The 16,975-nt window shown below is 49.9% G+C and overlaps 1 protein-coding gene across 2 annotated transcripts in view; it reads right to left on the bottom strand.

Moving 5' to 3' along the window:
• Positions 1 to 16,975, bottom strand: part of Trpv3 (transient receptor potential cation channel subfamily V member 3) — a 31,787-nt gene that overhangs the window by 9,556 nt on the left and 5,256 nt on the right. For both annotated transcript variants that reach the window (XM_036197022.1, XM_036197023.1), the window contains exons 2-11: positions 15,030 to 15,134; positions 14,845 to 14,931; positions 13,981 to 14,135; positions 13,083 to 13,259; positions 11,138 to 11,278; positions 8,822 to 9,102; positions 6,550 to 6,726; positions 5,484 to 5,642; positions 4,771 to 4,872; positions 3,485 to 3,558 (exon numbers count right to left, since the gene is read on the bottom strand). In XM_036197022.1, the coding sequence (XP_036052915.1) occupies positions 3,485 to 3,558; positions 4,771 to 4,872; positions 5,484 to 5,642; positions 6,550 to 6,726; positions 8,822 to 9,102; positions 11,138 to 11,278; positions 13,083 to 13,259; positions 13,981 to 14,135; positions 14,845 to 14,931; positions 15,030 to 15,134 (1,458 nt within the window). The remainder of the gene's footprint in view (positions 1 to 3,484; positions 3,559 to 4,770; positions 4,873 to 5,483; positions 5,643 to 6,549; positions 6,727 to 8,821; positions 9,103 to 11,137; positions 11,279 to 13,082; positions 13,260 to 13,980; positions 14,136 to 14,844; positions 14,932 to 15,029; positions 15,135 to 16,975) is intronic.

The raw sequence follows: 16,975 nt of genomic DNA, 5'->3' as shown, positions 1-16,975 counted from the left end.
GTATGATGTATGCTCAACAAAGCAAGACAGCTATAAAATGACAGTTACCATCTTTCTACTTATGTGAAAAGTACCCAGAGTGGTCAAAATCAGAGACCAAAAATAGAAGGGTGGTTGCCAGAGGGGAAGACAGATGGGGGTTGTGATTCACTCAGTACAGGGTTTCAGTTTTACAAGGAGAAAAGCAACCTGGAGGCTGGGTGCACAACCACATGTACTCCACAGCTTTGTGCTATGCTTGAAAGTGGTTAAGATGGAGGCTTCGGGTTAGTGAGATGGCTGGAGTGGTAAAGGTGCTTCCTGCCATGCCTGATGACCTGAGTCTGATTCCTGGAACTCACATAATAGAAGGTGTCCTCTGGCTTCCATATATGGTATGACTTCATGATGGCATGTGCCCTCCACCCTGCCTGCACACACACACCACATACACACACACACACACACACACACACACACACACACACACGCACACCACATGCACATCACACACACCACATACACACAACACAAGCACACCACACAACACACAACACACGCACACCACATGCACACCACACATACACACAACACATGCACACCACATGTACACCACACACACATAACACATGCACAACACACACACACACACACACACACACACACACACACACACACACACACTACACACAACACACACACATGCATGCACATGTAATTAAATAACTATTTTTAAAGTATTTTAAAGACATTAGTTTTTATGTGCTACGTCATTGTGGAAGAGGTGGCAGAATGATTGCAAGAGCCAGAGGTTGGGGAGGCCTGCAGCAAAGCAGTGTTTCCTGAGTATGACGGGCTGGGGTGTATCAGAACCACAGCAGCCCTGGCAGCATGTCCCAGAGCCGCACAAGATCAATCCAACCAAAATCCCGGCAAAGTAGGGGAGGGGCCCACGAAGTCCCACCCCTAGCTGGGGAGACACTGGCAGTTGATGGCTGATGGCCGGGAGGGAGGGGGGGAGTATTTTCTTTGGTGATATAGCCCTTGGGGGGTTGCCAGCTTTGTCCATATAGTGAAACCTTGTCTCCAAAAAAACAAAAGAAGGACTGTGGTATTGGGTTCCCAAAAATATTGTGCATGCTAATAAACTTATCTGGGATCAGAGAACAGAATGGCCACAATATGAAACATGAGGATAGGCAGTGGTAGCACACGCCTTTAATCCTAGCATTACAGAGACAGAAATACCTCTGGATCTCTGAGTTCAAGGCCACATTAGAAACAGCCAGGCATGGTGACACTCGCCTTTAATCCCAGAAATCCAGCCTTTAATCCCAGGGAGTGATGAGAAAGTAGAAAGATATATAAGGCGTGAAGACCAGAAACTAGCAGCATTTGGCTGGTTAAGCATTTGGCTGGTTAAGCTTTTAGGCTTTGGAGCAACAGTTCAGCTGAGATGGATTTGGATGAGGACTCAGAAGCTTGCAGTCTGAGGAAACAAAATCAGCTGAGAAACTGGCGAGGTGAGGAAGCTGTGGCTTGTTCTACTTCTCTGACCTTCCAGCATTCACCCCAATACCTGGTCTGAGGTTTGATCTTATTAATCAGACCTTCGAAGATTCCTGCTACAGAGGACATGGAATCGGGAGGGGGAAGTGGTAGAGGACTATGAGGAATGGTGGAGGGGTGAGGGTAAACGTTAGATTTGAAAGTTTTCCAACCAATAAATATAGCATACAACAAACATACATGATGAAATCATCCTCCTACATACATGATGAAAACATCCTCCGAAACACCGCCCACCCTTGCAGTTTTGCAGACACCTAGTTGAAAATACTCTTGTGCTTCTAATGTTTGCACAGTTACAAAGTATCTAACCAAGTTTAGGCCTCAGCAAGCTTGCTTTTCCTGCAAGTGAGGAACAAAGGCCTGATAAACCACACTAAGGACCACAGTGAAGAAGGCTGGCCCTACCTTCCTCTACCGTAATAAAACAGAGGAAGACCAGAGGCTGTGTAAAGATGACTTCTCTGGAGCTATCAGACTTTCTCAACAGTGGTAGGCATGCATGTGCCCTGCATCCTGGGGCAGTCTCTATCTGGCCTGTCCACTTACTGAGCCTGTCCTTGGGATGAAGAATTCAGTTCATACCTCTAGATCAGTGGTTCTCAACCTCCCTAATATTGCAACCCTTAATACAATTCCTCATCTTGTGGTGACCCCAACCATAAAATTATTTTCACTGTTATTTCATAACTGTAATTTTGCTACTGTAATGAATTGTAATGTGAATATCTGATATTCAGGATAGTCTTAGGTGAACCCTGTGAAAGGGTCGTTTGACTCTCCAAAGGGGTCGTGACTCTCAGGTTGAGAACCACTGCTCCAGAGCCGGGACACACTCCATAAAACTCCTAGGTAGGAGCTGGAGATGGCTTGGCTGGCATAAACCTTCCTACAGGAGCATGAGGACCTGAGTTCAGATCCCCAGCGCCCATGTCAAAAGCCAAGTGTGGCAGTGAGTGCTCACCATATCAGCCCATGGAGAGGCAGAAACATGAGGATTGGATTGTTGACCAGCCAGTCTAGCCAATCAGGGAACTCCAGATTCAGTGAAAGACCATGTCTCAAAAAGCAAAGGGTCTCAAAAAATAAGGCAGAGCATGATTGAGGAAGATACCTAACATCAAACTCAGGCCTATATACATAGGGCAGGGACGGACACACACACACACACACACACACACACACACACACACACACTTAGAAACATCCACCTCCGACATATTCAAAAGAGAGACATCAATAGTGTGCCACAGCTGTAGAACCAGCATTCTTCATTTTCAGCTGTGGCCTCCATGGCATTACCACAGAGCCAGGCTGAGTCTGCCTGTGCTCATTAAGAGCAGCGGCGAGGGCGAGGGTGGAGGGAGGGGGCTGGGGGGAGGGGGAGGAGATGTCAGAGGAGCCTTCAGTGTCAGCTGCATATGACTTCATGCAGAGAGGCTCGTTGGGGCCCAGGGCCATCAACACAGCAACAGCTGGACTTCTCACACTGCTGGGGTACTGCATCATGGTGTGTGGCTTACTAACCTACTCCAAGAACTCCAGGGGTGGCTGTAGATGAGCCTGATTTCTCAGGAGCCTTCTAGTCCTGACCAACCTCGGTCTCAGATGGCAACTTTAAAGTATCATTGAGGCTGGAAGGGATCGCCCTGACACACTGCTGTGTGCGAACACCAACAGGATGGCCCAAGCCTCTACTTCTCTAGGGTGCCTGCCATTTGGGGCTCTGAGAGATGGAGTCAGCCTTTCCCCGCCCTCTGTCCTAAGGGCTCCTGATCCTCTTCACAGACATCTCCATGCATCTCTATCTAGAAGAGGCAGAAGGGGTATCCGGACCATAATGATAGCAGGATGCTTAGACATGGTGACACAGCTGGAGGCCTATTCCAGAGTCTTCAGCCCTTCCTATGAGCTGAGACCAAAGGGACCAACTTACAAGACAAAATGAAACCAGGCATCTGACAGGATGGACTGCAGATCGGAGGGTCTCAGCAGGAAAATGGCAATGCCCTGGAGTCAACAGAAAAGACAAGCTTAAATTAATCCCCTTCCTGCCCTCACTCAAGGCTCTAGGAAGTACTGCCCCAGTGGGGATTCTGGGAGGACTCTGTATCTGACAACTCAGCCAGAGTCCAGGGGTGGGATATGGAAGCTGGCCTGTGCCTGGAGGACACCACTGACCCCTCAGTGAGGGTGACCCCTCCCACAGGCTTCTCACGTCCATCCTATCCTCAGCCCATGAACCACAAAGCCACACAGTCACTAGAGCTACCCACCAAATGTGGCCTAATTTTCCAGCCCCTGAGCCTTTGTGCCTGCTGCTTCTCATGGCCTCCCTGTCCTGTCCTACCACACTGACAAAACTTTCATCCCCGCTCCCACTCCCAGACAAGCCATCTCCCTCCCTCTAAACACTGTTTGACCCACCTTAGAGTCTAAATGCTTGTGCCCATTAGCAAGCTGAGCTAAAGAAAGGCCAGCTCCCTCCATCCTGTCACACACACTTTCCAGTGTCCCAGGTACAAAGGGCTCAAAGTCTACAGGTTGATTTATCAGCTGGTTGAAAGGGTAAGCAGGAAGGTACATGAGTGAGCAAGTAGGTAAGTGGATAGATGGATGGATGGATGAATGGATGGATGGATGGATGGATGGATGGATGGATGGATGGACCAACAGATGGGAAATTATTAGCTAAAGAACAGAAGAATGATGCTGAGATTGTGTAGGATTTTGGAATGGATGAATGAGTGATAAAAGGCAGGTGACAAAATGGTAGAATCAAGAAGGAAGAATGAGAGCCCGGATGGTGGTGGTGCATGCCTTTAATCCCAGCACTCGGGAGGCAGATCCAGGTGGCTCTCTGTGAGTTCGAAGCCAGCCTGGTCTACAGAGCGAGATCCAGGACAGGCACCAAAACTACACAGAGAAAACCCTGTCTTGAAAAAATAAAAAAGAAGGGAGAATGACAGACTCAGAGTGGCGTGAAGGATATATACATGGTGGACAACTCAACAGATGAATGGAGGAGGGGTTGGAGCAGATAGAATAGGCCTGTTTTATTCATTATTCTCTGTACTCTAACTTAGGAATCTCAGGCCTAGAAATAAAATACCTTCCTGAAACCCCTACTGTAGTAGCAATACAGGCTACGGCAGAAGCCAGCCCCGCTCCCACCCAGTTGGCCTCAAGGGGCAGTCTAGAAGGGTATAAAAATGCACCCACCTCTTTCACAGAGATGCACGTGGCCCAGATCAGAACAAACATCCTCCCTAGCAGTTGCAGCCAACTCATCTTGTGTTCCAGGGCCAAGGGGTGTGGGAGGTCCTGGGGAAGAGAGGAAGAGAATGGTGAAGATGAGGAATGAGAAGGGAAGGGCAATTCCAGCTCTGGAGGAACCAGGCTGTATACGCATGCTGGGCCTTCAAGATGGACCAGAGGCCCATCTCCTGGCCCTGCCTGCCCCACCCTCAGTGAGAACCCAGAACTTTGCAGTGAGAGGAACAATGCTCTATTGGCTAACAACCCGCTATATGGTTCTTTCTAACCATATCCACTACCAGACACTCCATGTGACTCCACTCACAGATGGGAAACTGAGGCCCAGAGTAGTAGGGAAGTTTGGCCAAGTAACTTCTCCTCCACCCACGTCCGGTGGGCCTCACAGCAGATACAGGAGACCCACATAGAAAGCCTGGGAAGGGCCTGGAGCTCCTTCATCCCCTAACTCTCTCCCAGGATGCGTCACGCTAGATCTGTTTACCTACAGCTTGGCTAACTGTTCTGTCCAATGGGAACTTTGGAGAATAATTGGATGACACCGTAAGAATCCCTTAGCCTCTCTGGGCCTCCGTTTCTCCATCCGCACATGAGGCACTTCCAAGGCCCTCCACCTCAGACCTTTCCACCCCATCCCTAGGGCTCCCCCCCCCCCGTACCTCATCATCCCGGGGTCGGTAGTAAGAGACGAGGGTCAAGGTGATGTTGTAGAAGAAATAGAAGCAGAAGGATAAGAAGAACATGTACTTGGCAAATTTCTTCCACTTCATATGCAGCAGCGTGTGCAGGGGCTCCAGGGTCAGCATCTCATGCCGGTTCTGGGGATAGAACACCCCGTGGAGATGAGGTAGGCAGAGAAGGACTGTTTTCAAAGGGCCCATCAGGAGCCCCGGAGTCAAGCAGGGCCAGTGGCAGAATGCTCCAGTCATCGGGAGCAAAGGACTGGCTTGATGGAAATGTTGGAAAGGTAACTTCCAGCTCCCGTGGCTCCTTTTGGGGCAGTCCATGCTCAGGGGAGAGGGGGGGCACTGGGGCTTCTGGCAGGAAGAGCTGCTGCCCACTGGACTGGAGACTAGAAAGTGTTCCAGTATCCATCCCTGTGACCTTAGGATGTCTCCTGAGCCTTTCTCGGCTTCATCTCTTCATCTATACCATAAGCCTTACCCACCCTGCCAAACCGGCTGCTGTGAGGGTCCAGGGAGCCTCTGGGAAGTAGGGTTGTTGATAAAATACAAAGGATGGAGCCTGGCCCTCTGTCTCACTCACCCCAAGAACTGAAAACTGTCTGAGCTGATCCTCTGTCTTCGCCTCCAGCGTCACGAACCTTCCCTCTCCCACCCCCTCCTAAAAGGGTCCAGATTGCTCCAGCTAGTGAGCACTCTCTGGCTTCATGTGTATTCAAGTTTAGAGGAATACAGAATTCTAAGCCAGACCATATAGATGAGTTAGGGTATACAAGATCAATACTACACATCTCTTCATTGCCTCCAAACTGCCCAGAATTCTGAAGCCAGCCCCTCACCCTTAGCTCTATTATTCATTGTGGGCCAGAAACAAAAGAGCTAGCTTCTGCTTGGACCATGATCTCAATGCCAGACTCCACCAAGACAAATCACCAAAATGGGGCTTAGGGAACTCTGGCACAATTCCTCCCACGATCCCTAAGCCCTGACCTGGGGTCCACCCCTCACTCCTTGTCCCTGCCAAACTGCCTGGGAGACCCACGTCAATGTTGGTGTTGTACACAATGATCTCCAGCACCGAGTTATCTGTCGTGGTGTCTACGTTGGTGAGGTCATAGAGCGAGGATGACACAGGCCCATACGCCCAGTCCGTGAACTTCCTGGACAGGCTCCGGAGAGGCTTCTCCTTGATCTCACGACTGAGGATGTACTTCAGGATCTGGAGTGGAAAGAAGGACAATGGAGCTTGGGGACAACGGGACTGGACCAGCCAGAGGCAGGTCAAGCCAGAAAATGTTCCTACCATAAATAGTATGAATGCCACCTCTGCCTGGAGCCATGGCCCTGGGTTCCAGCTGTGTCTGCAAAATGGGAGTGAAGTTCACAGTTCTTGCCTTCTTGTGGGGAACCCAGAATATGAGAGCCCTTTGCACAATGCAGAAAGCCAAACCATCAGCTAGTAGGTCCCCCAAACCAGCTGGGCTCCAGTTCAGTAAAAAATCCAAGAACTGACCATTTTTAGAAGTAATCTCCTGAACTTGAAGCCCTCTGCTCTCCAGTCCACCCTCAGTCTAGACTCAATAGCCAGGCTCACCACTCTGGCTGGACAAGCTGTGACATCAGGCACCAGCCTTCATGAAGAGGCCCATGGAGCCCACTCTGTAGGTCAGTGCTCCTCAAACTCAACTGTATGTTATGGTCTCAGGGGAGTTTTTCACAAAACAAGGCCACTTGCTAAAACTCCAGATGTAGGGAGAAACCTGGAGACCATTTTGTGAAGTTCTCTGGGTAAGTCCCCTGTGCAAGAGGGCCACTGCTTTCCATTGTATCACTTTCTGAAAGCTAAGCCAACGATCACCCTAAACTGGGGATAGAGCACCAAGAGGTATGAACCCACAACCCAACAAGAGGGACCTGTTAGGAGGACAGCATCAATGTGTGGATCTCACTCAGCTCCACACATTCCCACTGCATCTCCCATCACAGCTAAGCAGACAGCTCCTACAACCCAGTGGGTAAAAGCCCCAAGGGCAGGTCTGTGGCTTCAGCATTGCTGTGTCCTCCACTCCCAGTATGGCAGCCACCTTGGGTGACATCCAGGAAAGCTTTCCACAAGCACTGAACTTCCCTGGTGGGTACCGCCCTGAGACTGGCCTGGATGAGAGCACGATCCCCTAGAGCACTAGTTCTCAACCTGTGGGTCAAGGCCCCTTTGGGGTTGCATATCAGATAGATACATTGCGATTCATAACAGGAGCAAAATTACAGTTATGAAATAGCAGCAAAATAATTTTATGATTGAGGAATGGTATCAAAGGGCTGCAGCATTAGGAAGATTGAGAACCACCGCCTTAGAGCATCTCTTCAAGATGCATCTTCCCTGGGCTGGGTAGCAGGGGGCACAAATGAGACAGAGGCATGCAGGGAAAGCTCATGGAAGAGACTACACAAATACCCTCTGGCTCTCCTTAGAGCCCCTTATGACCCTGGGTAGCAGGACAGGGGGGGTCAGACATACAATTCTCCCTTTGTTAAAGCAGTTTCCATCTCCTCCCCAACAAGGGAATAAAAAGGTCCCTTGTGAGCTCCAGCCCTGGCCTGACCTCAGGGCAGCTGACTAGGAGAGGTTGAAGGGTACAGGCTGGAATTGTTCAATAAGTGCCAACCATCCAGTGTCCTCCCACAGCCTCCCAGGAACCACAGTCCCCTCCCAAGATCCATCCCCTCAGAAGAAACTTGATCTCAGCCAAGCCACAGCTCCAGCCACAGATAAACAAAACATATCAGCCTGGCCCAGCCCAGGTCTTCTCAAGGTGTGCAGATGAGCCTAGAGTTCTTTGACCACATCAGGCAAGGGGCTCTGCCAGAGAAGTTGCCTGACTAGCAGGCTTAGGTTCTTCTATTGCCAGGGAGCAGAAACCATTGGCTGTGGACCCAGAGCAGTCATTCTGGAACCACTGTCCACAGAAGAGGCAAGCCTGAAGGGCAGACACACAGCCTGTGGTTGAGCGTCACCACTCAGGAATGCTCAACCACAAAGCACCTGAGATATTGCATCACCTCGGCCTTAGGGATTCCCCAATCTGGCCCCACAGAGGAAGTCCCAGGAAGAGAGACTGCAGTCCAGAGTACAGGACTGATGTCCTAAGCATGGAGCGCATGCTGGATTTCACTGAGCCATCACTGCATTTCCAGACCTAAACTGGGGCCTTTCCAGGGTTGAAGCTGGAACCTGTGGGATCCTCCGATGGGCCCCAGGCTGACAGAGTGGCAGCTGTGCCTCCCCCGTCCCCACCCCTGCTGCCGGGCCCCACCTCAGCCTTGCCCATCTTGGCAGCCAGCTGCAGTGGCGTGAGTCCATCATTGTTGCGCGTGGTCTCCAGCTCCCAGTTGCCACTCCTCAGCAGGATCATATCATACATGCGCTTAACAAAGTCATTCTGGGTCTTGAAGTCCTCAGCCACTGTCACCAGCGCGTGCAGGATATTGTTTCCCCGAGAGTCCTGGGAGGTGATGTCCGTCTGCTCATTCTCCATCAGCAGCTGCACAATCTCAGGCTGGTTGGTACATGCTGCCAAGGCCAGGGGTGTCTCACCTGGGGAAAGGAGGATCAGAGTTCAGTCCTTCCACAGACCAAAAGCAATACCCTCCAGGCCCCAGGACCAGAGTCCCGGATGCTGACCTTCACGGCAGCACTGATCCCCGAGGTTCCCTGACCACCACCTCCCCTTGCTCAGTAAAGACTGAAGCAAGATCACACCAGTAGCCACGTGCTCTCCCTGCTCCCCACTAACTTTCCAACATTCTGCTCAGCAGAGGAGCAGAACAATCCAGTTAGGTCCCCGCTTACCCAGGATGAGGATGCTAATTCCAGTACAACCTGGAAAGCCTTTTGCCCTCTCATCCTCTCAGCCATGCCCACACCTCTCAAGGAACAACAGCCTCCTTCTTCCAACATGGGACATTTTCTAACCCCGGGGCCTTTGCATAAGCTGTTCTTGTTCCTGTGGATACTCGGCATGGCTTATCCCGCCTTTGTTCAGATCCCACCTTTTCACTGACTCACTTTAACCACCCAGTTGAAAATTTAGACACCCTCTCGCCCACCCCGATAAAACTCCTGCTTCCTCTTCCTCTGCCCTACTCCCACCTGTGCCCTCTCTTATTCCATCCAACAAATGTTTCTCAACCCTGACTGTAATTAGGTCCTGTGCTGGGCAATAAGGACACAAGAATGACAGAGTAAGAAGTTGTTCTCAGAGATGCCCAGGTTCATCTAGTCCTGCTGATTAAAAAGCCAGAGGCAGGGGTTGAGGAGATAGCCCACTGTACAAGCGTGAGGAACTCAGTTCAAATCCCCAGCCCCCACAGAAAAGCTGGTCATGGTCGCTATGGGGGCAGAGACAAGCAGTTTGCAGGGTCTCGCTGGCCACCAGCCTAGCTGGTTTCTCAAGGGGGAAAGATGAAAAGTAATACAGAAGGACATCAGATGGCCTCTGTCCTCTGCACACACATGCACTTACACCACATGCATACACTTCACATGTAAACCACACATACACAAAGAGAGAGAGAGAGAGAGAGAAAGAAAGAGAGAGAGAGAGAGAGAAGAAAGGCAGGCAGTAGTGACACAGTCTTTAATCCCAGCACTGGAGAGGCAGAGGCAGGAGGATCTCTGTAAGTTCGAGGCCAGCCTGGTCTACAGAGTGAGTTAAAATAAATAAATAAATAAATAAATAAATAAATAAATAAATAAATAAATAATAAAAATAAAAATAAAAGAAACAGAGCAGAAAGAGACAGTCAGCCCAGTGGAGCTTCCTATTGCCTGTCCTTACTGTGATGGTGGTAAGAAATATGTTTATAAAAATAACAGAATTGTACACTAAAATGGGTGGGTTTCACTATACCTAAGTTACATGTCTCTTTTTTTCTAAACCCAGAGAATCTGTAAAGGCAATGTGAACATTGTCAGAAGAGGGGGAAAGGCATTTGTGTCTTTCCTCCCACTAACACACACACACACACACACACACACACACCGTACATACACACACATGCACAGTCTCACACACAGAGAGACATACACATACAAACACACAAACACCAAGGAAAACAAAACACTAAATAAAGCCAGGAGGTTGTGAAGGAAGGACATTATAGGCATTATAGCCTAGAGTACCTACCAGAAAGTGCCAGAGCCTCAAGTTTGCAGAGGTCACAACCATACACAAGCGGCACCTCTCTAAGGACACCTATTGGGCACACACAACACAACTGCAACTGCTTTTAGGTTTCTGACGGGTCAGGGGTTCTCCCCACTCATGCTGCCAGTCTACCTCCCATCTATGCCTTACTGCTCTAGGGCAGGTCACTTTCCTCCTCAGCCCAATGTCCTCACCTGTATAACGGCTATGTCCTTCACACCCTTTTACACACACACACCAAGTCTTTGTTCCCTGCAGATGTGACCCCTTCCGCTACAGGGGGAAGATGGACTCCATCTTTCAGTGCCCACCTCCACCACCTCCCTCCCACCCCGCCCCGTCTTTCAGTGCAGGGCCGGTTGCAGCGGAGCTCAGGGCAGGAAGCCCCTTCTCCTCTCCCCCAACCCTGGCGATGTCACCTACCGAAATAGAAGCCTTCGTGCTGGTATTTGGGGTTGAAGAAGACACCCTTGGCATGCGCATTGACGTCAGCGCCCGCTGCTATGAGCACCGCTGTGATGTCTCCCTGGCGCCGCTCGATGGCGATGTTCAGTGCAGTCTGTCCTGAGAACAGAAAGAGCGCGTGCACTCAAAGGCCTGGAGCAACCTAAACTGATCCTGGAGCCCTCTCCCCAGGTAGCAGTAGCTGACTGAAAACACTAAGAGTGCAGATACTGTAGGGGGAGAGCGGGGGACACCATGTTGGCGGCCAGTTGGGTTCTGGGAAAGCAAGGATGGAGCGGCCCCCCACTGTGGAGGAAACCAGGGCAAGGATGCCCACGACCTCCTGCAAGTCTAACAGCAAGGGGTTGTCGGAGAAATCAAAAGCCCAGGAGAGGCTGAGGAGGAAGAGGATTTGTGGCCAGGACAGAAAAGCCTCACTACAGGAACCGATAAGGTTGATAAATTCACTCTCTCAAAAATGTGTTAAAACCCTCTTCAGTATGAGAGCCTAAGGACACCAGGAATCAACCATTAGCAACAGACTCTGTCGTTGCCCTCAAAAGGATCTCATTAGGCAGGCCTAGAGGCCCAGGCCTATAGTCCCAGCCACTCAGGAGGCAGGGGCAGGAAGATCACAAGTTCAAGACCAACCTGAACAACTTAGTGAGACCCTCGCTCAGTTTTTTGTTTGTTTTTAAGAGCTGGGGATGTAGCTCCATGGTAAGAGCACTTCTCTGGAACACCCCCCCCCCAAAATTATCTTGTGCCAGAGGTGGGAAGACCATAGGACCCTGAACTATAAACAAGAAAGAAAAGTACAGAAAGAGATTGGAAGGGGAGAAGAGTAGGGACAGATGAGCCTCAGGCACTGTTCTGAAGCTCTGCAGGACTAGTGTCAACACTCCAGAGACAGTCTGAGAACAGGATCTGGCTCACAGGCTTTCTCTCTTTACATTGACCCTCAGGGAGCTTGCCCTGCCGTTCAGCAGTCAATCATAGCAACTCCTCCCTGAGATTCCCACCCTCCTCCATGGGGCAATGATTTTCCCTTATGAAAGTCTGTAATGTTCAAACAAACAAACAAAAAAATAATCAAGATTACTTTCCCAATAGGGAGGGTTAAAGAGCCCATCTAAACTCCCACAGGCAAAGCCTGAGCTGGTTACATCCCCTGGCATGTCAGCAAGATGGCTGATCGCAAGCTGACCACTTCTGCTAACGGTGACAAGCTGGTTACTGACTCCAAAGACTCAGGATGTGGCCTATTAACTCTTCACAATGGATGTTCTGGACAGGGAAACAAGACCATAAATTATATCCCATAATTCCACTTACAAAGCAAGCCACAAAACAGACTGAAATGGGACAGCTTAAGACATTGATGGCTGCGACACTGACTGCTGCCTTTACTGGCCCCTGCCTGGCTCTCTAGATTCATCACGGGGCTTTTGTTTGTGTTTGTTTGTTTGTTTTGTGGTTCTTGGGCATCTAACAGTGTCTTGAATGTGCCAGGGAAGCTCTCCTCAATTGAGCTACATCCCCAGGGTACCCAGTCTTCCTACTGTCAAATCAGTCAAACCCATGCCCATCTTGGGGCTCTTCCTCTGAGCTTGCTCTGGATTCTTCCCATCAGGTGGATCCTGGGTCAAAACACAATTGCTCACCCCAGTCACTCCCTGTTGCCATTATTTCCATTCCCAGCAGTCTGTCAAAAGTTGCCTTTTTAGAGTATCGCCGTTCCTGACTTGTTCTCCCCCGCTCAGCATTATTCACAAGGAAAAGGAAGGATGAGAAGTGTGTCTGCTGCATATCATGGCCGAAGCGGCTCTGTGTAGCAAGACTGGCATGACTCTTTAGCCACACGCACCTTGAGAAATCCCAACCTCTGTCCCTTGCCCTTTAGATTGCCTCTGCCTGTAGGTACCTTCATAGGCCTCTTCCGTGTACTCGGCATTGATGAACCTGTCCAGGATGTCGTTCTCCTCGGCAAAGGCAAGCAGAATCCGCACGATCTCTTTGGTGTTGGGGTTGATGTTGAGCAAAGCTTTCATCAGGCAGGTCTTCCCGGTGTCTGAGGCTGTCAGCTTGTGCATGAGGAAGTCTGCAGACGGAGTCAAGGATAAAGGCAGGGGCAGGAAGGGCTGGCTGCCCTGGGCCTCCCAGACAGAACATGGTGTGAGAGCTGCAGCCTCACCCCTCAAAAGCATGCCCTCTACCCTGCACTGGAGGGGGTGGGAAACCCTGTACTACCTGGCATTCTTTCTTCCTCTCCCTAACCCCTCCTCCAGCTCCCTTCCACCCACGAAAGCCTCATCCAGCACCTCTGCTCTTTGTCCTTTCCACCTTCTCTCTGGAGGGGAGACCATGTCACCTGCTGCCTGGCTTCCCACAGCCCATGTTTGTGCTGAAATCTCCATCCTATCCCTCCTCACGGCCTAAAAGTTAGCTCATCGCCGCCCCATCAACCTGCTCCTCACCTTGATCCCCAGACAGCTATGAACCCCCAAATCCTTCAATTCCTGTCACTGCCTAACGAGCTCTCCAGAACTCATTCCCCTCCCCCCGAGGCCTGCTTCAGGGTCCCAGCGCTGTTTAAATAGCAACTCTCTCCAGATTTACTCCATCCTATAGCCAGACCATGCCCTCTGCCTGCCTAAACCCATCCATACTCCCCACGGCCCTCTAAGTCAAGCGCAAGGTTGCTATGCCAGTATCCAAGATGCCTCCCTCACTCTCCAGCCCCACAAGAGATGGAACAGGGGCCGAGTCACACCAACCAGGGTCCCCGGGGCCTGCACCCTGCACCAGGGCTGGGCACTGACCAGGCACATCCAGGCCGCGGCGCCGCTTGCAAAGCTCTTGCAGCTCCTGCAGAAGTTCCCACAGCTCCTCCACGCAGCCCTCAGACACAGCTGCGAAGATGCGCTTCTTCAGCCGCTTCTTCTTCTGCCTCTGTTCTTCTTTGGCCAGGTTTGCACTGAGACCCGAAGGCATTGTGAATTCACCGGGCATTTGCCTCGACTCCTGCCCTCTTCCCCTCCACCACCAGAGCTGCTGGCCTCCAAGCCACTGCTCCAACTCCTATGCCTTTCACGTCTTTGCGGATGCCCATGTTTGTGCTCCGTGTTGCCTGAGCGGGTTCCCATTCCAATCTCTATGCAATCACATTGATCAAAATACACCTGCATACACACAGGGATGATCAAGGACACATATACCTACCATTGCCATTACTTTGGAATACGGAACTAAGGGAAGAGAATACTCCGGTTCATCTCCCTATATGAATGTTTCCGTCTATCCCTCCCTGCCTCCACAGTCCATTGGCATAGGCCATCGCTGGAATGTAGATGTACCTCCTTTAATTTGTATGTGCCCTTGCAAAAATGCATACTGACGTTCTGTGTGAATGGATTCTAAGTTTATGTAATTGTATAACTTGTGCTAAAGTCCTTATTCTCCTGTGCATTGTTTGGATGTTTTATGATGCACAAATAGCATTTTATAATTTACTGATATTCCACCTTTCTCCACAAAATGTCACATGCCACAACCATGACCCAGACTTCCAGATGTTTGTCCCAACACCCCAGGGATGATGATTTCTGTCTCTTGCCTGTGCAGCCCCTCCCTGTGACACCTCCCCTTGATGAGAACAGGGAGGTAAGTGGGAGGGCCACACTGACCTTGGGCTGTTGGGATTGGATGGGGTCTCTGTCACATCATCCTGAGGAGACTGAGGGGAGTCCATGTCATCACAATTGCCGGAGTGGCTGGAGAGGGAAGAGAGCAGGACAAATTTAGAAATGTGCAATGCTACCGTGCCATAGCCAGGCCCAGCCACATGTCCAGGCCAGCAGCCAATACTCACCACTGCCGGATATTGGAATCCATTGGCTTGGAGAAGATGGGAGGAGAGGTCTTGATGACTGTGGGGTTGGGGTCAAAACCTTCTATCTCCAGGAAGAAGTGTGCACTGAGGGGACATCCAATCAAGACCATTAGATCTAGGGCAGGGCCTAAGTGTCCTGCAGCCTTGCCACAGAGGACCCACCCATACTAAGCCCTCAGCCTATGTGCCGTGTGTCCTAGCCTAGACCTTGGTGATGGAGTAGACTCTGGGTTCTAAGCTGAGTCTGAACAACTCTTGTCTCTAGAAGTACCATATGGAAGAACCCAAGAGGCTCACTGAGGATGGCGCAGCACCTGAGGATCTGCAGCTGTACCCAGGTATAAGGTCTTTCAAAAATGGGAACATGGCAGGAGCTTTGGTTTCCCATTGCCATTTGGTTTCTCCTAAAACCTAGACCTAAAGGCAAAGCCTTTTAGAAGGGGTCCCTAGACTCAAATCCAGGCAGACCTTGCAGCAACTTAAGGGAGAGGGCCAGAGTTACTCTGGCTACTCTCATTGCCCATTCGTCCCTTTGCCAGAACAGAAAATGAGCTGAGAAAGCCAGTCTAGGGCAGGGAGAACTCAAGGGGCTGGCAGCCTAGGTATGCCCCACCAAGAAGAAAACCCCAGACCAGACATGGTAATATATGCCCTTAATCTCATCACTCAGGATGTTGAATCAAGAAGATCATAAGTTCAAGTGCTGCGTAGCAGGACTATCTCTAAATAAAATAAAATATAAAATACATCATGTGAGAATGGCTATCATCAAGATGGCAGGCAACACCAAGGGGTGGCAAGAATGGGGGTGGGTGAGAAAAGAGCCCTTCCATGCCGCCTTATGGAATGTAAAATAGTGAAGCCTCTCTGAGAATCAATATGGCGGCACCTCAAAAAAAATCAAAAATAGAACTTCATGTGTGACCCAGCTATAGGATCTGTATAGGTCTGTAGCAAAAAGAACCCTACAAGGACACCTGCATGTTCATGTTTAATGCATCACTATTCACAATAGTCAAGTTACAGAGTCAGCCAAGCTGTGCACCCACAGATGAACAAATAAACCATAGTATTTTATAAAATGGTATTCTATTCAGCCATGAAGAATGAGATTCTGTATCATTTTCAGGAAAATGTATGGAACTGGAGATCAGCCTGCTAAGTGAAATAAGCCAGACTCAGAAACACAAGATACCATCTTTTCTCTCCTACATGGAAGATAGAAAGGGACACAAAACTACAAGTGAAAATGCTGGGATTCCAGAAGGAGAATGATAAAAGGAGAAGGAATAAGAAATAATAAGAAGGATGGCTCAGCAGTTAAGAGCCCTGGCTGCTCTTCCAGGAGACCCAGGTTCGATTCCCAGCATGCACACGGTGGCTCACAACCATCTGTAACTCCAGTCCTATGGGATCCTGTACTCTCCCTCTTCTGGCTTCTGTGGGTATTTCACACACATAGTGTACAGACATACATGTAGGCAAAACACCCATACACATGATAATATATATTCACATACAAATAAATGAATGTTCAAAACTACTTTTTAGAAAAAGAAAAGGTAATAAGAGGGGAGAATATGGTCAAAGCACATTATGTGCATTGCAAGAATGTCATAATGAAGCCCTAACTTTGTGCAATTGATATATACCAGCAAAAAAAGTGAATTTTAAAAAGGAAAAAGAAAGGAGGGGAGGCCCAGAAAACACTGCCAGGCAGTGAAGGAGAGAGACAAAGCCACGGCCAGCTTTCTCCTCAGGCTTCAAGGGAATGGAAGACACCCTACCCAAGACACGCCAGCACAGGCAGCCACACCCACAAATGCAGATCCATGTGACCTTGGACACCACAGTCACACACGGGGAGATGAGTGTTCTAGTAACATTAAGGTGAGGATCAGCTGAGGGTGAGCTCAATTGCAGTA

Source organism: Onychomys torridus, chromosome 8 (assembly GCF_903995425.1).
Source record: "Onychomys torridus chromosome 8, mOncTor1.1, whole genome shotgun sequence".
NCBI lineage: Eukaryota > Metazoa > Chordata > Mammalia > Rodentia > Cricetidae > Onychomys > Onychomys torridus.
Note: the sequence above shows the minus strand (reverse complement) of the source record. Positions and strands in the feature narration are given on the sequence as shown.